Below are 25,052 nucleotides of genomic sequence, written 5' to 3'. Positions count from 1 at the left end.
TGGTCAAGCTTTTCAAAAGTGTTTCTATGTGTATTTTTCTCAAAAGTACTTTTCAAAAAAGTGCTTTTGGGCAAAAGCTGTTTTTTAAGCTTATGAAAACTGCTTCTGTTACTCCCTAAAAACACTTATTTTCTTCCAAAAGCTTGGTCAAACACCTCATTTTTTTTTAAATAAGCACTTATTAAAAAAAATAAGTACTTTTGGGGAAAAAATAAGTTTGGTCAAACAGGCTATTAGTTTCAAGCAACCCAAAACGCACATTGAATCTTGAAATCGCATTTGTACGACATCAAACTTTTTCTCCCATCCATTGAGGAATTTGCCTAAGACAGACACAAATTTAGTGCAAGTCTTTTTTTGAATTTAATGGCCAACAATTCGCTGGTTGTACAAGAGAAAAGATAATGCTTAATTTATTACCAGAACTAAGCAGCTTATTCCGGATCTAACCTATTGAAGCAAAAAAGGAATTTGACTCAACGTAACTAGTTTGTTTGGAGTTTGACTAATTCTTTCTTTTTGTTTTCTTTTCAGCTAGACTAAATTTTGTCATGTTTCTCATGAGAGTTTAATACTAGTATTTGTTTATCCCCGACTTCCCCATACCTACCTCATATGCTCTACGTACATGGGGAAGAAGAAGATGGAACAATTTTCCAACATCATTAAGACACTAACATTTAAGAAAAATATAATAAGATAGAATACTTTTCCATCCAAAGCCGAAAAGTTCTTCAAGTTTGAGATATATATTTATTACCTTAATGGTTATGTTTAAATGTTTCCAAACACAATCAAGTGATAAAATTATCGGAGGTTAGCATAACATTCCTTTGAATATGTAAAGTCTAAGTCAATTATTGCAAATCCTTTAAATAAAGGACTAGGCAATGAGTTGGTGGTTTCAAAGGAATGAGAATAAAGCATATTATAAATAATTGTTCTTAATGAAATAAATGATATTATTTTAGATTCAAAATGACAAGAAGTAAAGTTAAACAAGTTCAGAACACCAAGAAAACTTCCATTTTTTCTGAAAAAATGTAATGAGAATAATATCAATTGCATCTAGAGAAAAAATGTCACGGGTTCAAATCCTGTCATCCCTACCTATTCTTCTCCTCTGGGCAGTAACGAGGGATCCATTGAGATCGATTCAAATTGGACATTTTTAGTGGCCCAAGCACTTATTTATTGAGGAGCAACTGATCCAATTCGAAGTAGTTGATGTTTATATCGATCAATCATAGAAACAAAATTCTTATTCATTCCAATGTTGCTTCCTTCCTATTAATCTAGTGTAAAAGAAATGCGCACTTGAGATTGCATTATATTTTGGCTAAAAGGTTTCATCTGGCTAGAAATAATGGAGAGTCAAGTCATTTTATAGCTTTGGCCCAAAAAATACAATTTGAACAATTAGCCATTGCACCTAAAGAAGAAATCAAAAAATATATAGACAAGGTCAAATACGTATGGTATATTAAGAAGAAGCAAGAACAAATACGTAATTTGGAACAAATAACGGCTGAAAAAAAATACTCTACTTGGAAGCTGATGACAACTCTGTGTGTGTGTGTCATGTTAGCGTCCATGAAGTGAAGGCTATTAAAGTGTCAACAGGTAATTAGGACAAAAAATAAGTTTAGGTATGCATTGAATAAGAGTGTCAAGTTCGAGAAGGTCTCGAGATATTATGCCTAAAAAAAGGATTCATGACACACGGCTGTAAGGTGCCCAAAGAATTGATTTTTACCGACAAATGATATAGTGTGTGGGATATTTTCTTTTTATTCATTCAACATAATGATACTTTCTTCAAGATGAGTCACTAAATAGTTCAATGATTTAGAATACCTTCATTAGCTAACAATTCAAGTCGAAAAGTATTATTATTATTATTATTATATATTACTAGATCAATTGTCTATGATTTTCAAAATATTTAAACAAGTGGGTGATTATTAGATCAAATTTTAAACAATTTTGAAACAGTGATTTTATTAAATACTTTTAAGCCATTTGGGTTATCAAAGTGGTTCATCAATATATCCTGAAAATGAAGTTCAAAAATTCATTTCAGATTCATTCAGTTTATTCTATAGGTCCACTCTGTGACTTAATTGAATTTATGAAGATAATGTTATTTTTCTTCTTTCATCTATTCATGGAGAGACTTCAACCATCTTTTAAAAGTGTGTTCACGTTGCCATCAATTTCATATTAATGTCCCAACGATATCATTATCAATTTTCTAACATAGTTTTCCTAATTCCTCTAATCAAATTAACCATAGGTATGTCCAAACTTGTGAAGTTTGAATAAGCAACCATGTCAACGCTCAAGGATATATATGGTTGATGCAAATTGTGGACCAATTATGCTATCTTTCACAATAAGTAGCTGACAAGCTGTCGCGTGTCATTGTGAAGACTGCAAGACTTAAAGCATTGATGGACATACATTTGGATACTTCGAAGACTTTGGCAGTTGACATACTGATTTTTCCAATCAACTTTTAAACGTTTCCGAGGGTGGTAAATTAGTAAAAATTGTATCGTGCGTCTAGATTAATACAAGACTCACCAAATTTTACCCATTTTTAAAATTACAAATCAAAATCAAATCAAACAAAAAATAAAAGATATCAATTTCTTTTCCTATTTGATTTGACTTTTCATTTGATTTGGTTTTTCAATGTATCCCAATGATCTTATCTAGACATACATATATACTTTTCTTACCGCTCTTTTAGATAACTACGCTTATTATACACACACAAACTCTGCCGATGCAACTTTCAATGTCCCAAGATGGAATGAATAGCCATCCTAAATTAAAAATAAAGATTAAATAAAATACTTGATCAATAATTCCGACAACCTTAATTTTAATTTCTAAAAATCTACACAGCACGTTCCTTTCTGAATTCACCTAGTGAGTATTTTGACTATTTGCCTCCTCAACCGCATTAGATGGATTTTGACTGTGGTACCATACCATTAAACAATTTCATATTGTATTCATAATATCCCCCCCACCACCCCCAATTCTGCCCCTTGCCTTTCCTTATTAAGGGATATAATCTTGCATAAGTGAATATAAAAGCATCATTTAGTGTCCCGATTTGCGGTATACCATACCAATCACTCCAAATATTTAAGTTATACATTAACAGTTCAATTTACCAAAATTAGATAGCTAGAGATGGGGAGGGTGAAGTTGGAAGCTCAACAAGCCAAGAACACAATCATTAATCATTTCAGTCATCCTCACACTTTAGAGCTAATCACTCATCAAAATTTTGCTCCATCACAGCTATGTTCAGGCTGCAAGATTCAAGCCACTGGATCAATCTACACTTGCAAATCTTGCAACTTTTTCCTCCACCTTGAATGTTCCCAAATGCCACAGCAAATCACTCATCCATTTGACAAAGAACATAATCTCATTCTCCGCCCAAAGCCCATTTACCCTGAAGGGAATTTCCAGTGTGATGCATGTGGGGAAACTGGGGATGGCTTTTCTTACCACTGCAAAACTTGTGGCACTGATCTTCACATACTATGTGCAGTTCTCCCACAATGTGTCATTCATTGGTCTCATCATCACCAGCTCGAGCTTATATTTTCACCTCCTTATCCTGATCAATCATTCTGTTGTGATATCTGTAAGAATCTTGGTGCCAATCACTGGCTTTACAGATGCCATACTTGTGGTTTTGATGCTCATTTGAATTGTACACAGTTACAAAGTCCACCGCATCAAAGTCATTTCCATCAACACCCAACAGCAAGTACTAATTCTAGGTCTGCTCCTCAGCAGCATCAACCGTCTGGCATGGGCCAGCATCATTCTGCAGGTAAAAACTTACCAGCACCAGATAGAATCTTTTTTATTTGAATTCCAAGTTTTGATAGAAATTTTTTTATTGACGAACTACATCAATTGCACCTATTAAATCAACCAAAAGGATTATGGATTTTTGTTAGAATCATTAGCAGAATAAGAAAATGATTCTACTGATACATTTAAGTAATTAAACGTTGTTAAGCGATAAATTGATGTCAGAATGACACATAATATCATGCCTGCAGGGCTAGATCACATGAATCAGGGGATTAACAATGGAACTACTGTTGTACCGCCATTCGGGGCAAGGCGGGACGATGAAATTTCGCCCCAAGAAATTCTGCAAAAGCAAATGCAAAATCAAGATAAATTGATGGCAGAAATGATCATGGGTGCCGTTTCTCATCGGACTCAACAACTAAACCAACTCATTGATGTAGGGCTAAATCGTCCGAATCAAGGGACTAACAACGGAACTGCTGCTGCACCACAATTCGGGGGAAGTCAGAACAATGAAATGTCGCTCCCTGAAATTCTGCGAAAACAAAGAGAAGATCAGGACAAAATGATACAAGAAATGATCATGGGTGCTACTTCTCGGCATAATCAACAACTAAGCCAGCTCATAGCTGCAAGTTCTAGGCAGAACCAAGAAATAAACCAGCAATTCAACCAAACACTTATGAATTATGCCTCTGCTGGTGCAGGACAAGGAGGAATGCCAAATGTATACCAAAGTATGATGGGTGCTGGTGGATTTAATAACGCTGGAGCTGGAAATATCTTACAAGCATTATCAGGTGGTGGTGGAATTGGTGGTTTGGATTTGAGTGGATTGTTTGGAAACCTCGACTTATGAAAATTATTTCAGAACTCTCAGATTAAAAAAACAGTGAAAAGACTCTTAATTTTATTGGTAAAATATTTCGATTTCCTATTTCGAATCATGTCCACTACAGGCAAGGAACAATAAGCAATAAACACCTTTGTGCCTCTGCTAACTCTCAGTAATGTAATTCATAGTTGCACATGGTTTTTGTGAATTTAAAGTTATTATTGATTTGAGTTATGGAAGACGTAGATATGCTGCATAGTGATCGGAATTTTTATTTTCCAGCAAAAGAAAGCTACTATAATCTATTTCAGTTATTACCCTGTCTGTTTACTCCGTTTGCCTGAATCATTTCCTAACTCCCTTTCCTCCACAAAAAGAAAAAAGAAAAAAGAAAAGAATAAGTAAAGAGAAGAACATGACTTAGAGAAATTTTGCACCTTAGGGCTTGGAAGATGTTGAATATGTCATAAGCAATCATGGTTAGCTTACTTGACCTTGGCTGAACCTTTTATTTCTAATCTAGACCTAGCCAAATTTGTAGCTTACCTAATTTTAATGATGTATCAATGTTTAAGGATATCATCCATGCTTACGAGAGGTGGAACCATGATTTGAACTTTATGAGTTCGACTTTCAAATTTTTCTACATCCAGTAGTAGTACTTATTTAGTGAAACTTTTAATACACATACATGATCAAAGTCAAAGCTATTGAGTTTAACTGAACACATAATTCTAAGCTAGTCCACCCCTACCCTAATCTTTCGTGAAGTCCAAATTCGATGTAGTTTTTTTGACAAGTGGTTGCTTAACAATTTTATCTTTCTTATACTACGTAAAACTAGCAAAACATTTTCTCCAACCCCTTTGGTAAATAGAGATGGAAAAAAAAGAATTGACTTAGGCGAGCACTTGCAAAGAACGATCAATAAATTTTGAACTACTATGGAAAAGCAGAATAAAAGCACCTTCATAAAGTTCTACATTCTCTTGTATGTACTGTGGAACCATGGTGGTTCATTACTCCTTGGAAGAAAACCTCAAAACAAAAAAATTTCAAGTGTGAAACAAATCATAAAAATCCCGTAATTAGTAGTCTATCACATTGAGTTGACTTTAGTACTAGGACCAGGATTTCAACATAACTCCAACCCGCAAATTGATCAACTTAAAACAAAAACTGACCTAGTTTCGCAGTTAGTCCAACAAAAACAATTCCAATTTCAACTCTTAATCCATCATACCATCGTTTGACTTTCTATTATTTTCGCTCATTCAACACGTTCTGCTGGACACGTTAGATGATATGAGAGGCCTCAAATTGAAAATGAACATGCACGGTAGGAAAAGATTAAATAGGCGTAAGTTGATCCAATCAAATATGCGTAAGTTGATCCAATTAAATAACTTGCTATAGCAAATATGGCGTAAGTTGATCCAATCAAATTTAGCCCTTTGCCCTTTTTCTAAGTTAGAAATCAAACGGAGGGTATAATTGTCCTATTTTCAATAGTTGAGGGGACAATTGGCCTCTCTCTATTTTCAAAAACCTTTCGGGGTTTATGGTCAATCTCAGTTCAACCAGAGTTTCTTTCTTCTTCCCCCTCAGTCCAAAATCCTGTAATGCCAACAGGTTTAATATTGTTTTCCATGAGTAATTTTCTTCCACTCAAAAACAAAAACAAAAACAAAACAAAAAAACAAAAAACTAAAGAATATCTAGAAGTACTCCTGTAATATATTGTTGGGTTATCAAACAGGGTCTGAATCAAATCCATTACAAAAACATCACCAATGCCAGTTGACTTACTATCCATCTATTCATTAATGCATGTACAAAAATACTATCCTAACTCGTAAAAAAAAAAAAAAAAGGAGATTCTCTATTTGTGTTTTTCTTTCTCTATTCTAATGAATTACATGAAAGATGTCTTGCCAAGGGCTGGTGCCTCACATTTGGTAATGAAATTAAGATTTTTTTGAAGATTCAATTGGAGAGAAGAATTACAGTTTGATGTGAAGCTTGAACTAGTTGTAAGCCATAACGTGTTGATTAAGTTCATTGTGCTATAGCCTCCTTTGCTTCACCCTGTGTGACCTTGGCTAAATCATCAAGATTACGAGTTTGTAGACCGATAACCACGTTGTGACAGCGGCCACATAGCAAAGGATGCTCAGTAAATGAACCAACTTGAGGTGAATAATTCCAGCATCTGTCACATTTCGAGCCATTTGCACGGGATACACCAATCCAGATTTTGTTCCCTTCTTCCATGAGGTATTCTCCAGTGTACTCAACATCTTTAATCATTTCATCTTCCAAGGAGTTGAGAATCTCCACCTGCAGAAATTGCCACATGTGTGTAAGAATTCAGCTGAAAATATGACCTATATTTGTTGAAAGCGTGACCAACCCAAATATTTGTTTGAAGAACTTTGGTGGGAACTCAAAGTAGCTTTTCAAGAGGATTCAGTTTAGATGGTTCAAGCTCAAGTGACCTCAACAACATAGCAAGAACACGTAAAAGAGAGGGTGCTCCTAAAAGACATGCAAATGGACGCATTTATACAAAAGGTCTATAGAACCTTGACCATTAGTCACAACTATATATAATAAAAATGGGTGCTGCAGTATACCTGAGATGTTATAAATATGCGATGTAGAGCATCTGCATCATTTGAAGGTTCGCACATTTTGTTTAGCCTCTCAGCCAGGCTTTCATTAGAGCAGTGGAGATACACCTTGGCTTCTAAACTGGAGCCAATCAATTTTCCATTTCGAGCAACTTCCAATGCTTTATTAACTTCTGTCCTTAACTGGTCATAGTTCAAATTGTCATAATCAGCAAATGATTGATGAAGTAGGTTGAATAGAAAAGGAAATGACAGGACCTCTGAACAAGCGACAAATCAATAGAAAGCAAAATAGGCTCTGTTTGGCATCATGAAAGATGCCACAAATATTTCAATCTGGTACCACTGAAATATTGGGCCAAACTATGTGGGTTAACTGTCTCAGATGTATACCTCAAGAATTTTCCCCCAAAAGTCAACTTCTTCTTCTGGAAAGGAAAGGTGTTGTGCCTCTAGTTCAGGCCATCTTGACTCGAAAACAAATTTAGCAACATGCCCATCTTCAGTAGTATACTGGAAAGGAAGATGCTGCCACACATCCTCAGCCAAATGAGGTAAGATGGGAGCAATTAACCTTCCAATTGAAAGCAAATGGGCTTCAAGGACTGTTTGACAACTCCTCCTTGTAAAACTTGCACTGCCCCTGAAAATAACAATTATTTTTATAAGGTAATGTAAAATTCAATAAAGAAGTACTGAAAGCATACAAACTACAGCATAGTTGTATCATATCTGCTACAATCTCAAAACTTCTATAGAATCCATGTACTAAACTAAGTCTTCTACCACATCTCCCTACACCAAAAGTATACATTGAAGACATCTAATTTTAGCTAAATGATTCTTCTGATTCTCAAAATATCTCTTATTTCTTTCCAACCAAATGGTCCAAAAGATGCAAAGAGATATGGTTTTCCAGATTTGCTTCAAATTTTTCCAGACTTTCTGATTCTGCCAACAAACCAGTAGGTCTTTCATATTCTTTGGCATCACCAGCTGCACACCACTCATATTCAGGAGCATATCCTGTAACTGCTTTGTACGATTGCAATGTAAAAAACAGATGTTCTGCAGATTCCTGAGAAATTTCACAGAAAACATATCTACTGCACAACGGAATTCCTCTTCTCTGCAACATATCTCGAGTTAAACATGGATTTCTAACTGCAATCCAACCAATTTACACTAGCATCTGACTAAGCTTTCAATACGATCTGTTAATGAGTTCAGGTAACGAGCAGAAGGCTGGATTCAAAGCTCTTGACCAACAATTTCTAATATATAGAGAGTCAACAGTAGCAGAAGCATCAATGAAAAGGAAGCGCAAGGTACTCAATCCCCCACATGGAGTCAATTTTCAAATCTGTCGAAAATCGTATATAGAGGTCACAAAACCCTAGACAACTACTCATATACAGGACATGATACCTGCCTGTCACCAGAAATCCAGAATGATGGATCTCAAGTTTGATAGTTGATGCACAAACTCTGAGTAGAAACATGTTTATACCATCAAACGGCACTTTTAAAGAAGTGAACACGCCTTGAAACATATAAAAATCCCAAAAGACGTTAACATAAGATAAAACTGATCAACCCGAGATACTTACTAAGACACTCTACAGAAGTAATAGACTGTTAACCAAGTTAGTATGCCATATCAAATTGAGTCGAAACGTACCAGAGAAAGATATATTAGAATAAAAAGGTTCTCTTGCTTTTTCTAGAGCTTATAATCTAAACGTTAGGCTTCCAGAAACTTTTGAATGAGGATATGAAGTTAATACAAACTTTAAGGAGCAAACAGCCCAAAGTAGTTGTCCTCCATTTATACAAAACAGTCCAAGAGGAGGCATTGATATATTTCATAGTGGTCCATAAAATGTGATTAATTGTTCTTTGATGAACTGTTCAAGGTTCAGGCATTTAGAACTGCGGTTGTTTATTTGGGCGAATAAAAGAATTAAAGTCACAAACCTACCACTAAAACAAACAGTAAATTTAATTAAATGAGACAGCAATCTATTTAACCGCGATATCAGCAGCAGGAATTTTTGTAGCTTTGGCCCTTGTGATAAGAGGGTAATTTGGCTCCAGTCCAGTTTAATGGAAAGTGACACTTCTACTCCAACATTTGACACTTCCATCCCAATGTAAAGATAGCAAACCAAATAATTTAAATTTCGAGGAATAATTTGGTCCACCATACCAGCAGCTCTAAGCAACCCAAATCCTACCCTTCCACAACTCCCTGCTTCTCCTCCCTAGACCTGGATCCAACTCCAGTCGACCAAGATTGCCCATCTACTGCTACGGTGCTACCCCTCCCTTGTCACCTCACCTGCACCCCTGGCTCCCTGCCCCAGCAGGTGCCTTATCTCCATCACCTTTACTGCAGTTTCTCTCCCTCCTTCCCAGGCACGGAGCTAGAGTCCCAGCTACAGGTGTGCCAGAATCCAATAGTTTTGGCCAGAACCCTGTATTTGTGTTAGGAAATCCACTTAATGCGTATACATAATTTATCCAGAACCCAGTAAGCAGCCTTTTCTAGAATTCAGAACCCATAAACACAAAAGTGTGGATCCACCGCTATTCCTTCCCTCCCCGTCTTCCCGGGTTTTGAGCTCCCATTGTCTCCACTCTGGCAATCTCTGATGAAGTCAAAGATTATCTCTTACCAGCAGCAGATCTCATTTGGTATAATTTTTTATCTGATTATTTTTCTTCTTTCAAAAACATTGTATGAAAGTACCCAAATACACAGCTCAGTTTGATGGCATTTGAATGGGTTTGTTAGATAAAGATCCAAAATGCAACTTCTGGAACATTATACAAGCTTGGAAGAGAATAAAAAAGTGATAGTATGCAGAGATGCAACATGTATTACCCAACGTAAAGCCGATCCTTCGCAACATCGAGATAGAAGTTTGAGAGGTCAACTATTACAAAGCGCTGAATCACCTGCACGGATAACAAAGAATAATAACAAAAATGGATGTCAGCCATTAAAGGGATGAAATTAGTAAATAAGTCTCAAAATTATTGAAGTGTGTGACCATCTCATCTAAAAACTTAAGCTGTTAGAGAGGGCACACTTTTAACTATATTCTCAACATGCCCCCTCACGTGCGGGCCTGATATTTTTTTTTCATGGCCAAGCACGTGGAAATTCATTTTGATAATGGGTGGCGGTGAGATTCGATCCTAGGACCTTTGCCTGCTCTGATACCATATTGAAGTGTGTGACCATCTCATCTAAAAATTTCAGCTGTTAAGAGAGGGCACACTTTCAATATTTAACTATGTTCTCAACACAAACAACTGTGACCAACGGCTGATAATTAAATTCATCTCGAAACAAACATTTTCACGAAATTAAACTTCCAACTGCAAGTAGCAGGACATTAACTAAAAAAATGTAACATATCCATCTCATGGAAAATACTAAAGGGGCTCTTTATAAACTTCTTATCGACATTATAGCATTAGTACATGGTGTCATAGATTATGGATCTAATAACCTTTTAACGTGTAGTTTACAGGATTAATCTTTTAAAGCAGTCATGATATATTTTGCTTTATTGAACTTAAGGGGATTGAAACAGATTCCTTTCTCTCTCCCTCCTCCCCTCACCTCCCATCCATCCAAAGTGTTCCGTTACCAAACAATACCATCAATTTGACAAGATGGTCCCGAGACCGAGAGAGGACATCATAAATGCTGTACTTGCATAAAATATGTTGATTTTGTGCACAAGCATAGCTAACACATTTCGGTATCAATATTTTATCAAATTTGCATATCATTAAAAGTAACTTAAATATTACTGTTTCTCTATGCCAAACAGATGCACTCAGGCAATTTTGTAGTAGTCTTACGTATTCCAGCTTAAAAGGTTCTGATGAAATCTCTTTACTGCCGGAACCAATTTCACCATAAGCTCATCTTTCCTTTGAATTTCGATGTATCAGAGCATGTGAATATTTCACAAGTTACTGGATATATTGGACTCTTGGAAGCCTATCAGCCTTGTCTGACTAAGAGAATTTAACATGCAATTTGTCACTGGTCCAAATAGTTTACAAGGAAAACTGGAGGCCATAGATGCCGGAACTATAATACAGATGTTAAATTATCACCCATGCACAGTATTAGGATAACTCAAACCTGAAAGATACAAAACAAATAACTCCCATTATCACTATCCGCTGAAGTTCTCAAAAACGTTTTACTTATAGCCCCATTTTTCTTAAATAGAGACAAAATAAAGATTAGAGAGAAAGTGAAGCAGAGCCACACGAGGTGGCCTCAGTTTTCAATTGGAAAAAATAAACTTTAAAGGGCCCAATTAATTTAACTGACAAAGATTGCATTTTACTGGAGTAATACGTAGCACTTTTTGTAGGATCCTTCTTATCTTCTTGCCATAAGATTAATAACTGCTGTCTTTCCCTCAATCAATTCCTGCCCCACACTCTGCACCTCCTCTCTCTCTCTCTCTCTCTCTCTTTCTCACACACAAAGACACTCTAACACTGTCACACAGCAGCCACTTTATAGCAGCTAAACCTCCTCCCTCATTTTTACAATAGCCCCTTGGCACTGCTGCAACCACATTTCCAGCGAAAAGAATTTGCTGTTCTTGTACCTACATTCTCAGATAGAAAGACCTGATCATGACGAGCTTCTTCACTGTGGTGGAATAGAATAAACTAGGTTCAGTGAAGGTGTACATTCCTTTAGTGTATCATGGAGCTTTTCTTCCAGAAATCCCCCTCAACCTAACCTTATCATTCCAAGCCAGGCTATAAGGTTACCTTCCATTGGAATTATTGAAAGCTCTTTTGTTTCAGGTGATCCTTCACAGCACTAATTTGCAGAAATATCCACTGAAACGCTGTTGGCAAGCCAAAACTAACTCCTATCAGGTTGATGGTTTTCATCAGCCGTTCATAGAAATACACATTCACTAGTGGTGGGATTTAATACCAGACTGCATCTGGTGGACCATTTGGACAAAAAGAAACATAAGGTGCTTTGAAGACAGTGCTAACTCTTTTATAAAAGTTAAGTTTTATTTTATAATTTAGTTTCACAAGGTAGGGATAAGGGTGCGCACACACCACCCTCCCCAGACTTCACTTGTGGGATTACATACGCTGGGTATGTTGCCGTTGTTTTACTTTTGGTGTAGAAAGAATTGTAAATGAGGATGAATCACTGTTAGAATTCACGGAACCCTTACATGATATTTAGGGAATACTTTTTCTTTTTGCTATACTTGTACATATTTGTGAGCGCATCTTGATATTGTGCACTATCAATAAGATCCTTACTTTATCGAAAAAAGAAAAGGGCAGCCCCGTACACAAAGCGCACAGCATTCACTCAGGGTTCAGGGAAAGAAAACACCCCAAGGGAGTTTGATGTAGGCAGCCTACTCTAACGCAAGCATCAGTGAAAATTCCATGAATCACAACGAGACAACTTTACTATTGCTCCAAGACTCCCATTCTCCTTCCTTTCTCAAAAAAAAAAAAAAAAAACTCCTTCATTGAGTATTAATCATTGTATTCAACAGAATTGGTGCATTATGTTCCCAGTCGTCAATCCTAAGGACCTTGAATATTGGCCTTCTACTTTTTGTTCTGTATTAGCCTTTTTTTTTTTCCTGTTGAACAAATATTTTCTTCCATGCTTTTTGTGCTAAGTCTTTATCCTTTTCCTGAAATACCCTCCAAGCACCCAGAAGTCCAGAACTCTTCAACTATCTTCTGTTCTCCTCACTACCAAGTACAACTGCAGCGAGCTGTTGGCCTCTAGAGAACTGCAGATTTTAGACTCTGAAACTCTGGGAAGAATTAGTGATCCTAAGAGCTTGACTTCGATGTGTGACTGGTGGCTGAAATGGTTCCTTTTTTTTTTTTCTTGTGATTAACATGGTTTGTATACTTAAATAAAGAATCTCAGATTTAGTTTCTAGTTTCTTCAGACTTCGCATAACTATCAAGTAAAACTAGAACATTTAGGAAAATTCAGGCTTTCATCTTCTGAAACTTTGGCAGAATTAGTGACAACAGGACTTGACTTTGATTTGTGACTGGTGACATAAATGATGTTTATATCCTCAAACAGAACTGCTAAAATGCCACTTCTACCTTAACAAGTAGCTCATGTTGACACACAGATACGATGCAACTAATCTGCTAATCGCAGCCATATTCTCATCTCCTTACGCACTGAGAGAAATGCACGTAGTTTATACCATGACTAAGATCCTCCCCGTTGTTGCACTTAAAAGAAACGGTGAAGCTCCTCTTTTTATTCAAGGATATGCACTCTTACTATCAATCAAACAAGTTAATTTTTTTCCATGTTATCAAAGTTTTAGAGTCGTCACATTTCAGGGAACTTGAAACATCAATTTGGCTTTTAAAGAAACCATACCTGAAATATTTTAAAAAACTGATAACTATCATAGCTCTCTCTGATGTTGTTCACAACATTAGCAAGCTGGAATAAAGCATGCTGATCAATCAATGGAAGATCACTATACGGGACAGCATAATCAGCCTGCAGAAAGAAAATTTCAGATACTTCACATTCGAAAACTACCATGTTAAGTATGGACATCTAATTCAAGGAAACTAATAAAATCATCAACTTTAACAAGTAATACTCAGTTCAAGAGTCAAGCATAAGGGGGTCTATAACAAGGATTGCACATGCTCTAGGTGTTTGCATGTGATAGAGAGAGTAAAAGGAGCTTGGCAAAAAAAGAAGATGATGCTCCACATGTAAACAGAACATGTGCGTAAACAATTTTATTTGGAAATGGCCGTAATTGAGATTGTTAAACCTACTTTCCAGTCATGGAGGTTTGCTAGAAGGAATCGAAGTGTTCCTCGCAATTTCCGGTATATGTCAGACATTTGACGAAGGACTTGAGGTCCAATCAGCACGTCACCAGTATAGTCTACACTTGAAACCCAAAGCCTTAAGACATCAGCACTATATGGAGGACTTTCCTGTCAAAGGTATAGTAAAGATGTCATTTCTTGTCAAGAACAGGTTGAGGTGCACACTGATTGCTATAAATTGGCAACACACCTTTTGGTTTTTCCCTCCTTCAATCACCATCCTTGGATCAACAACATTGCCCAAAGATTTGCTCATTTTCAAACCCCTCTCATCGAGTACAAATCCATGTGTAATAACACCACGATAAGGGGCCTTGCCTGCAATTATGACATGCAATGAGGAAATTATTGTAGGGCAATGCGTCGAAAAGCCAAAATCTAAAAATAATGAATCGGTAACCACTGCCATGTACTAATATCTACTAGGTATTTTGCAGCAAAACAGTTCGCTTCGTTTGCATCATCTGTCATTGTTTTCAATGTCCAGGAGCATTTCCACAATCTTTAGTCTCTTTCAGAATATAACTTTTCGGAACATAACTTACACTGTTTAAGAAGAACAAGATCATACACTGTAGGTCCATAGATGAAGTTCCCCAGAGTGTGGGGGAGAGAGAGAGAGACCTTTATCAATAATAGCAGACATTAGAGAACTATAGTTATAGTTTCCACATTGAAGAGACATAAATCCCAAGAAGGAGGTCAAGGGGATCACCAATTCCCCTGGATTTTCAAGTATAACCCTGTTTCTTTCCCTACTTCTTGTAGCCGAGCTTGATATTCCATGAGAGAAAAAGAGACTAATAAAAGATTCTCTAAAGCTTAACTAACATTACGAAGGATGAAGAAGAGGACTAAAGATGTCCCTTACCTTTTGTGGCAACACTTGTTAATAAGGAACTCTGGAACCAACCACGATGTTGATCTGTCCCCTCAAGATACAGATCTGCAGGGTAATTGAGGCTTTCTCTTTTGTCCAGCACCGCAGCCCACGACGAACCTGAGTGAACAGAGGTTAACTTATAATCCCAGTTCTAAATAGGGACTTCTCACGAAATATAGTTAGACAACTAAAGCTGAACTTCGACTCAGGTTTAATTTCTTTCCAAAAATTTCCTACACGGCAGTCAAGCACGCTTAACTCACCCTAACACTCACTTGGGTTCTTTAGGGACTTCGAATTATTTCAGGCGAAAAAGAACAATAAAGGCACACACGGGTACGGGCCAATCACCCAACCCTTTTAAACATCAAGGAAACAACAGAGAAGACACACACAAAAAATGAAAACGCAGAGAGAGAGAGAGAGAGAGAGAGAAGGATAGAAGAAAAGTATACTGAACACCTAAAATCTATCCATGAAAACTTTGATGCAGCAGGAAAATTGAAATGCAAAAAGACCATGTACATAATTCCAGTAAGCATGCCATCAGCAAGATGATCAAGACGCAAGGCAAAGAGAGTTGGTAGTCACATGCATTCAAGAGTTGAATAAACACGTTGGGATTAATTACACCAACTTCAAGAAATGGCAAAGGATGAACAAGGGCTTGATCTTGATGGAACAAACCATATGACATTCAATAAACGGTTACTACTAAAGTTCTTCTGAATTACCTTCAGTGTTCGAATACTAGGGAGACATGAATGTAATCCGCACTTTATTGAGGAAATCATTTGAAGCAAAAGTATGATCCATTCTAATGTTACAGATTACAAAGAGAAAAGAAATTTACCTTCCATGACGGACAGAAAGTAGCAACATGAGATTGAAGAAAGAAGTGAACCGTGTTAGGACTTTTTAGTGACGTAGGATACTTTGGGAATTATAAAAACGTGTAAGGGATAATAAGGTAAATTAGTTGGTCAAAGCCAAATAACTTTTAAGCAAAAAAAGTCATGGGTTGGGAGTGCCCAACTTATGTCTTGTGGTTTCTTTTAGCTTAAAGCACTTTTGGGATTTAACAATCCCCAAAATAAGCCAAAAAGTGCTTAGAAAGCTAGTCTGACCAAACTTTAAGCTAACCTAAACACACTCTAGTAATGCTGAATAGATGAGATTGCTTTTCAAATACAACAAGAAGCAAAGTAGAAACTACCTAGACGATTAGATTTTAGCCATGGCACCATAAAGTTTTAGGCAATCAATGATCAACATTTATCCCCACAAAGTAAATTGTTGAGCTAGTTCAACAGGCAGAGAGTACTGAAAGAAGCTATATCACCTGAGTCAAACCAGACATCCATCGTATCAGTCCCTTTTTCATAGTTTGATGCTTTATCGCGATATTTCTCAGGAAGTAACTCCTCCACTGCCATGTACCACCATGCATCACTTCCTTTTTGGGAAATTATTGCTGCAAAATCATTATTCAAAGTGAGATTTAACATTTGAATATTCTCAATCAAAATTAAAGATTTCAATATTTAATAAGATTCACAAACAATGCAGTAGGCAAGCTATTTATCATGCCCCAATAAAAATCCAGCATAACAGAGAAGTACAAGAAATCTCAACATGACGGATTTACATTTAATGTGATCTACAGTCTCTTCATTCATCAGTGGCTCCTTTGAGTCAACGTGGTAAAACACTGGAATGGGGACTCCCCATGTCCTTTGGCGTGATATACACCAATCAGAGCGGCCAGATGTCATAGCAGAAATACGGTTTACTGCCTGGACACAATCATATTATGCAGTTACAAAGCTACTAGAGGACTAACTGCTATCTTTAAAAAATTTGAGAGCCAGAGTATTAACAAATACCTGAGAAGGAATCCAAGTTACTTGGTTAATTGCATCCATTGCAGCATCACGAAATCCTTCTACTGATGCAAACCATTGTTCAGTAGCCCTGAATATAGTGGGCTTCTTTGTTCTCCAGTCATAAGGGTATTTGTGTTCTGCACAACATTTATTAGAAGAAAAACAAGGATTACATTCAGAAAGAATATAACAGTATTTAATGAATCATATGGAGACTTCTAGGTGGCGGACATCTGGAATAGACACTGAAACAGTATCCACTTACTGTACGGCTCTACCATGACCATTGACAGGTGTTCATTCAAGTAATCAATAACAGCAACATTGCCATTGCCAAGCACATCAAGTCCCATAAATTGTCCAGCTTCTTCCGTAAATTTCCCATCATCATCAACAGGGGCAACTATAGGCAAGCCGTACTTCAAGCCAGTTACATAATCTTCCTGTCCATGACCAGGTGCAGTATGAACTAATCCAGTTCCTGACTCTGTTGTAATGTAATCACCACCAATGACAACAGGGCATTCCCGGCTATCTATCGGATGAGTGTACCTGGGAAAAATCAAAAGTAGGTTCCTGATGTAATAATGAACAATTCCTCTCTGGTAACAAGTTTGAGGAACTCATGAACAACAGTATTGACAACTTCGTTATGGACTATTGGAGTAATTAGACCGACATGGTTTATACTTAAGGTCTATCCTTTAACGTGAACTTTTGACAGAATATACACATGAAAAATAATGGGAATATACCATTTGAATTTTTTTAAACGATGGTGTCCGAGCCAGCCTGTGCACACCTCAACTATTCCACCGGGTACCTGCTACCTCCCACCAGCACAGGTACCAGTTAACTCTTCCCACCAAAGCTTACGCCGATGGAAAGAAATGACCTAGTGTTTTTTGCCTCCGCTAGGATTTGAACCTGATACCTCATGGCTCTTCTCCTATTCATTGACCACTAGGCCACGCCCTTGCATTTGGAAGCATAAAATAATAAGTTGGGACAACCAAGCTTACAAGTTCAACACTTCACCTGCAATTTTCAAGATCTGAACCCAGTACCGTTTTCTTCAAAGTAAGCTTCACGCCCCATTTTGCTTCTAATGTTGATACAAGGTCCAGAGCTACAATAAGATATAGGCTTTTATCGCGCTTCATTAAATTTCCAAGCCTCTTTTTTCCATCCCCGGAAGATGTAGAACCTTCTATAGATGCTGAGGAAACTTCAACAACGGCATATTGAAGCTTACCATTAACCGCAACAGCTGCAAGCCCCCACAAATTTTATTAGATGATAGTTGTACCTCAATATATGAACAGAAATGGAAAAAATGAATTTCCAAACCACGACTTGATGAGCCTTAAACTATAGAAAAGCCAAGAAAAACATCACATGATAACAGACTAGCAGCACTTATATTTTGTTGAGAGAATAGACTGCGGTCAATAAATTCAATTTAAAAGCAAAACAAGAACTCCACTTGAAAAGGAAACCATATTTAGCATATCATACTATATCGCAAACCCGAAATGCTTCTGAAACTTGAGAATAAATCAAACATCGGTTACTTAAGTCTTTCACAAACAAATTCATCAAGTTCATGAATCTACTTCTCTCAAAAAGGCATGAAAAAGGATGCAGCATAAAGATGGACACTGAAACGCACACTAACCCAGTGAATTCGGGGAAAGATACCCCCCCCCCCCCCCCCCCCAAGAAGCAGATTCCTCAAAATCAAAGCAATAACGGAAATATTAAGTGAAAAACTCAATCGCACTAAGCAACAGATATAGACCCAGTTGTGAAGAAATGAACCTTGGGTGTCACTGAACCCCAAATAGTTAGCTCATGAGGAGAGAATTGCCTAAGACAATATAAGATCATAACCCATTTCCTAAAATAATGTAGGACTTAACACCCCCTGCATGTCCAGGACTAGACAACTGGAGGGTAAACAACATACGAAGGCCCAACATTGAAAAATACAACAGGAGTCGATGGGTCTGGCTCTAATACCATGTATCTTATACTAGATGCAAAGTTCCAGCTAATAACATTTGAAGCATAACACCTTTTCTAAGTTAGACCAGTTAAAGAAAAAGGGGAGAAGTTCAACATGTGATAATTTCGTAAAACAATTTACCAGCATTAGCTGGTATTGTCCAAGGAGTCGTTGTCCAAATTGCCAAGCATAGATTGGGCAAGAATTCTTTCAATGAGTCACATGAAGCTGGAACACCAACTAGTCTGAAAACAGCATACATGCTCTTTGACACATGCTCCTCATTATACTGCATATAAAATTCATAGATGTCAGAGAGAATCAAATTACTTATGATATAACATATATTAAAATAAAAATAAAAATAAAAATAAAAAATAAAAGGAAAGAGGAGTGACATTAACCAGACAAAACTTCTTCTAGAAAAACTTAAATGGAAGATACAACAATGATATGAACCAGACTATGCTATTACCCAGACACCTTACGAGGTTGCACCCTCACTCTGCCAAAAGTACGAGTTGAAGTCAAAAAGTAGAACCCACTGCCTTGTAAATCATTCAAGTTATACCAATCTCCCAGGTGGGATCAAGAATCACATAGAAAATAGGTCTCTCAACAATGTAGAAGTCCACATACCTCCAGTTCAGCCTCTGCAAGTGCAGTTCGAGATGAGGGACTCCAATGAACTGGTTTCCTGCCTCTGTAGATAAAACCTTGAATAGCCATCTGGCCAAATACTTCAATCTAGTAGAGAAGCATCACGCAGGAAAAAAGAGCTTTGTAAGACTGGCTTGATGGTATAGTTATTGCCAATATAAAAAGAAGAATATGCAATTTACCTGTCAAAGAGAAAGCACTAGTGCTAGCTTACATGACAAGGAAAGAAATAGAGAAGGCACACAAAACATAAAGTGCGAAACCAAACCAGAAAAGCTTGACCAGTTATAAGAGTAGAACTATGTGAGATTCAGCTAAACACATTGAAGGAGCTACAACAATTGCTGTAACATACCTGTGCAGCCTCATATTCTGGATGAAGAGTTAGATAATGTTGATCCCAGTCAGCCCATACTCCAAAGCGCTGCAAGCATCTCAGACCATAGATGAACATTAGGAATAAAGCAAAATAAGAAGAAAGGAAGAATAGAAGGTCAATGATGAAAGAATATAAAATGGAAAGTAGAAAAATATAAACAACCTTAAATGATGCCATCTGAGTCTGCACTGTTGATTTTGCAAATTTGGCTGCCTTGTTTCTCAATTTTAGCGGTGTAAGCTCCTTTCTGGCATCATCGTCTAGTGACTGCAACACTGTAGTTAAAATAAGCTGTCATGTCACCAAAATACAAATTAGGGGGCACAGATGGAAGAGAAAAACATAACAGTATGTTCTAATATAGGACCCCCTAATTCATAATGTTTATCCACCATCCAGATATTTGAGCATGGATAAAACATTCTTTGTTTTATAAGGTACAGCATGAATCAAGACACTCGGAATAAGAAGTTACATTTTCCTGAAGCAAAATCTTGCCAAATAGTTAAGGAATAAGGTGGAGTAGCATGAGAATGCCAGCTCGCTAATCATAGGAACTGATAAAGAAAGTGAAAGAAAAGAACTGTAGGCAGATGGCGTATCCACACTACTCCCTATATTACCTTCTATGCAAAAAGATCATGCTTCACTGAGCAGAAACAGTGGATTTAGTCTCATGGTTGTACTTAGGCCTACAAGTTCTCAAACCAATAATAGCTTTACATTTCTTACATCTCAAAAAACCACGGAAATCGTCTCAGAGACTGGTTTTGATCAGGAAAGAAGTCAACCCAAAGTACACATGATCTGTAATTTTGAGAAATACCGGTGTATTTGCTAGGCAAATGACAACATTAGTCAACCAAAGAATGGTACTCGACCTTAAGTAAAGCTCTATGTAAAGACAGGCAACCATCTCGGACTTCGATTTGTAATTGGTTCACAATTTGGGAAATCCGGACTAGGTATTTTGCATCAGAAATGGTTTATCAACAACAAATGTCTGCTTCTTGAATATAACCCAGAGGCAAAGTACTTCACCAAATTGATACTTCTTTATGGATAAAGCCTACTTTGGTAAGCACATTCCCAGTAAGTGTAGGTTAGATCTGCTAACATAGGTTAGTCTGATATATTAACTATCTAGAGTTAAAGCACCATTTAAAAAAAACAAAAAAAAAATTGAGTTAAGCATCGAAATATTAACCAAACTCGACTGAAGCTGCACAAGAAATGACATTTACCTTTTAACTCAATTGGTAAGCCATGGCAATCCCAACCTGGAATATACTGAACTCTAAAGTTTTGAAGAAGCTGACAGAACAAAAGGACTAATGAGATGTGATAAGAACTTTTTATATTAATATACGGATATGAAATACATGCAGGGGTGACAACCCGTTAATTCTAAAGGAAGCATTTTAACTTTTGACATAATTAGTAAAGCATAACATAAGTTGTAGGCACCAGAATGCCTGGAAGATAGCCTATGTGAATCACTTGTTAACTTAAAAGATGTTCACTTGAGTTCGTATAACAGAATTTAGGCAACACAGATCACACTAGACATTAACTAGACTGAACAATATTACAGCTATTATACCACAGTGAAATTCTAAAATTTTGAAGCAGCATCAAGTTAAAACCTTAAAACATTTGTTTTCTCTTATTTATTCGTTCACGACAAATCTTACCTAAAGATTCACAGGTAGTAACCTGCTTGTTTCATGTGCTTAAGCTAGCAAACATGGATGCAAAACGCTCTGTTTATCCAAATCTAGTTGATAAAAAAAGCAGATGATATTATACTAGAGCTCAAACTATGCAGGCTAAATCATATAATGATATTACTAAGTGAGAACTGAGAAGTAAAAGAAATCTTTCGACAAATTATCTGACAACACAAACGATAGAAATTAGGCAAAGTTCAGCTAGTCTTCATTTATGTTCCACTCTAAGATAAGAAGGATCTATCTTCCTATTCAATCTTTGTTTGCTTTGCCACCTGATGAGGGATGAAAATGCAATGAGCCGCCTTGCTAGCTACATACACCCAAGTTTGTTTGGCTCAAATTGCCATGTCCATTTTCAGGCTCCAGTAAGGAAGTGTCTGAGGTTGATCCGTCTCCAATACCCAACTTTTTAGTGTGCAAGAGCCTGATTCTTTTTCACTTCCAGTGCTTATACTTGGGAAGATCTAGGTATTATGTCACATAAATCCTAGATGCTCTTCACTTTCCCTTATCCCTCTTCTTTGCTGCAATGTACTTTTTTTATAAGGTAAATAGTTATTTCATTGATGTTGGGGAAATCCCCGTATACAAAGCATTATAGCAAAAAGTATAAAACCTACCAAAAAACATGGTTCTCTACAAAAGTCACCCAATCATCTATACAAACAGGGACCTCATGGGTACATCGGAAATAGATTAAATTCCTTATAGTATAGATGATACAAACATAGGTTTTATCTAAAATTCTTATGATTGTATACACCTAATATGCTGGGTATGCTATCAGTCAATTCTTTACTTGATCAAACAAATAAAGAATGAAAAGCACCATGGAGTTGAAGTTTTCATTATATTTATTACATTGAAAAAGCCTTTTTGGTTGCTTAAGATAGTTTTACTTGATTTATAAAGCATTTCTCTTCTGATACTGCAAGATTCACCTTTTATCTATCCCAAGAGCTACTCGGTGACATCATTTTATGAAGCCTTAATGAAAAACTTACATTTATCACCTATGATGAAAAGAACAGAATTAACCTTATGATGAGGGGTTTCACTATCACAAAATGATCTAACTCAATGGAGATTTTCCACTAATGAATCTCAAAGTACCTCGACAGAAAACATTACCAGTAAAGGGTTCCATGTTATCGGATCAAGGCTTGAAAGCGTATAACTCACAGGATCAACACTCTCAGCAGATTACCTATAATCAAATGTGGCAAATCAAATATGCTCTACCCTAATGGTCAAAGCAGCAACAGTTGGTAACTTGGTTCAAATCCAAATGTGTCAATCAAGAATTCACTCATAAGCACACAACAAGCTAAAGTACTATCACTGCTAGAAAGTTAACCATCAAGCAAACCACCGAACGTGTTTCTACTTAATTCAATGTACATACAGAAAAAAAGAACTATCAAAAGGTGGGCTTACATGCGAACCTTATAACGATTAATAATGTCCTTCAAGATTTTATTCAGAGCATGTCCTATGTGTAAGTCACCATTTGCATAAGGAGGTCCATCATGCAGAACAAAAGTGCCCTATCAAGAAACTCTAAAACATTAGTCAAAAGCAATTCTCATTTGTAAAGATGCTTAAGTCAGTCTTCAAGCACTCACCCCATTGTTCCTCTCAACAACTCTTTTAAAAACCTGGTTGTCGTCCCATATTTTCTGAAGTTCAGGTTCCCTGACTGTGGAATTTGCTCGCAAGCCAAAGGCAGTTTTTGGAAGATCGACTGTGTCCTTGTATTTCCCATCTTCCTGTTTAGCCCCTGGACAGTGGGACAATATCAAGCAGGCCAGTCAGCTTACAAGACCGCATCTTGTCAGCAACAACCGAAGAGACTAGTAACTAAATATAACCTACATTCATTTTGTGTTCAGAAAATCAAATGTCCAGCAAAGTCACAATCCCTACCTTCAGACCTTTTCTTGGCCGCCATTACTGGTCCACGTGACCTCCTCTTCGCGGAGGAACAAGCATTGTCATTGGAGTAGGTAGAGTAGTGGGTCATGTTCATAAGAGAGAAAACTCTAGCAGAAGAGCTACTCCTTAAATCTAACAAACTAACTGAAGTTGTTTCCCTGAGGGATGAGCAACTCTTTAATGACCATAGCTGAGCAAATAAAAGATTCTACATCAGCAACGGGAAGTGTAAATGAAGATGCCACGACATTCAAAGAATTCAACTACTATCTAAATAGGTATAAGCAAAGAATATATAGCTGCTCAACTATGAAGTATTAAAAGAGTAGCATTTCATCAAGCACCTGGCATGCCAGCATAGGAAAGGAGAAGAAGAAGACTGAATCTTGAATACTTGAAGTAGTCATTTTTTTCTCCCACCATTTTAAAACAGAATACATAGCATTCAAACAAATGAATGATCACATAAAGAATAGAGTAATAGCTTAATTCACAAAGATTAGCACCTGATCAAGCAGCCGGCATTCCAGCAATAATCAGTTAGAAAAAATATGAGTGAAGCAACAATCCATTACTAAATACAGACAATAAATTGACACCCCAGATGGTAATTAATGCCTTGTGGGCGACAAAATTAACATTAAGCAAATAAAAATTGAATCTTGAATGCATAAAGCAGTCTTTTTTTTTTCTCCCACCAGTAAAGTAACAAAGCTAGTCAACTAATGACATTGTTATTAAGAAGAAACATGGGAACCCATAAAAATGGCAACTTTAATTTAAGAAGAAAGAGAAGTGATAGAAAGAACCTTATAAGAAGAGGTTTGCATGGCCATTTTGGCAGTATTAAGGGCAAAGACAACTGAATTTGAAGCAGTGATGCGTTTAGGAAAAAAAGTGGCTTCCATTCATTTGAAAGTAGAAAGCTTTCAAAAGCTGTGTCACTGCTTTGTGGATAACTGAACTAGGCAATGAGCTGCTATGCGCCGTGTCTTGCCCTTTGCGATTTTAGCCCTTTGTGATTCTAGCCTTTTATTTCCCCTATAATATAATTGTATTTCTGTCTTTGCTCTTTGTGACTTTCTTGAAAGGAATTGCACTGCCAACCCTTTCTAGTTTTTATAAACGAATAAAAAAAGGAATTTTTACTAATCGTAGCTTCTTTTAAGACCTAATTATTAATATTAACTATCCTTTTATTTAATTATATTTAGTAGCTAATTAAATTTTCTAAATTACAATCGGTAGCTATATAAAAAATACATACTCAAATGCATATATCTTTCTTTTTTCCCAATCACTACCCATTTCAAATTTTTCATTTTTC

The 25,052-nt window shown here is 36.7% G+C and overlaps 2 protein-coding genes across 2 annotated transcripts; one reads left to right on the top strand and one right to left on the bottom strand.

The window, feature by feature from the left end:
• Window positions 1–3,095: 3,095 nt before the first annotated feature.
• Window positions 3,096–4,914, top strand: LOC132645061 (uncharacterized). Its single transcript, XM_060361820.1, has 2 exons — window positions 3,096–3,862; window positions 4,098–4,914. The coding sequence occupies exons 1-2, from the start codon at window positions 3,208–3,210 to the stop codon at window positions 4,709–4,711; spliced, it is 1,269 nt and encodes a 422-aa protein (XP_060217803.1). The 5' UTR covers window positions 3,096–3,207; the 3' UTR covers window positions 4,712–4,914.
• A 1,481-nt stretch (window positions 4,915–6,395) lies between these two features.
• On the bottom strand, window positions 6,396–24,752 carry LOC132645060 (isoleucine--tRNA ligase, chloroplastic/mitochondrial). Its single transcript, XM_060361819.1, has 22 exons — window positions 24,535–24,752; window positions 23,717–23,915; window positions 23,416–23,570; window positions 23,236–23,337; window positions 21,302–21,371; window positions 20,220–20,332; window positions 20,034–20,102; window positions 19,658–19,765; window positions 19,160–19,307; window positions 18,049–18,280; window positions 17,276–17,562; window positions 17,011–17,147; window positions 16,773–16,920; window positions 16,467–16,598; window positions 15,113–15,241; window positions 14,432–14,559; window positions 14,185–14,349; window positions 13,769–13,894; window positions 10,208–10,281; window positions 7,714–7,963; window positions 7,324–7,503; window positions 6,396–7,027 (listed from the first exon to the last, which is right to left on the bottom strand). The coding sequence occupies exons 1-22, from the start codon at window positions 24,631–24,633 to the stop codon at window positions 6,746–6,748; spliced, it is 3,333 nt and encodes a 1,110-aa protein (XP_060217802.1). The 5' UTR covers window positions 24,634–24,752; the 3' UTR covers window positions 6,396–6,745.
• Between the last annotated feature and the right edge of the window lie 300 nt (window positions 24,753–25,052).

Source organism: Lycium barbarum, chromosome 6, assembly GCF_019175385.1.
Source record: "Lycium barbarum isolate Lr01 chromosome 6, ASM1917538v2, whole genome shotgun sequence".
NCBI classification, from domain to species: domain Eukaryota; kingdom Viridiplantae; phylum Streptophyta; class Magnoliopsida; order Solanales; family Solanaceae; genus Lycium; species Lycium barbarum.
This window is presented reverse-complemented; position numbering and strand designations above follow the sequence as displayed.

Excerpts from the sequence above, each read along its gene's own strand:
- LOC132645061 (XM_060361820.1), top strand. The coding sequence starts at position 3,208 with ATGGGGAGGGTGAAGTTGGAAGCTCAACAAGCCAAGAACACAATCATT. Across the intron at positions 3,863-4,097 it reads GGGCCAGCATCATTCTGCAG|GGCTAGATCACATGAATCAG; the intron begins GTAAAAACTTAC and ends TCATGCCTGCAG.
- LOC132645060 (XM_060361819.1), bottom strand. The coding sequence starts at position 24,633 with ATGGAAGCCACTTTTTTTCCTAAACGCATCACTGCTTCAAATTCAGTT. Across the intron at positions 20,103-20,219 it reads CTCAGATGGCATCATTTAAG|CGCTTTGGAGTATGGGCTGA; the intron begins GTTGTTTATATT and ends AGATGCTTGCAG. Across the intron at positions 14,560-15,112 it reads AACAAGTGTTGCCACAAAAG|GCAAGGCCCCTTATCGTGGT; the intron begins GTAAGGGACATC and ends TCATAATTGCAG.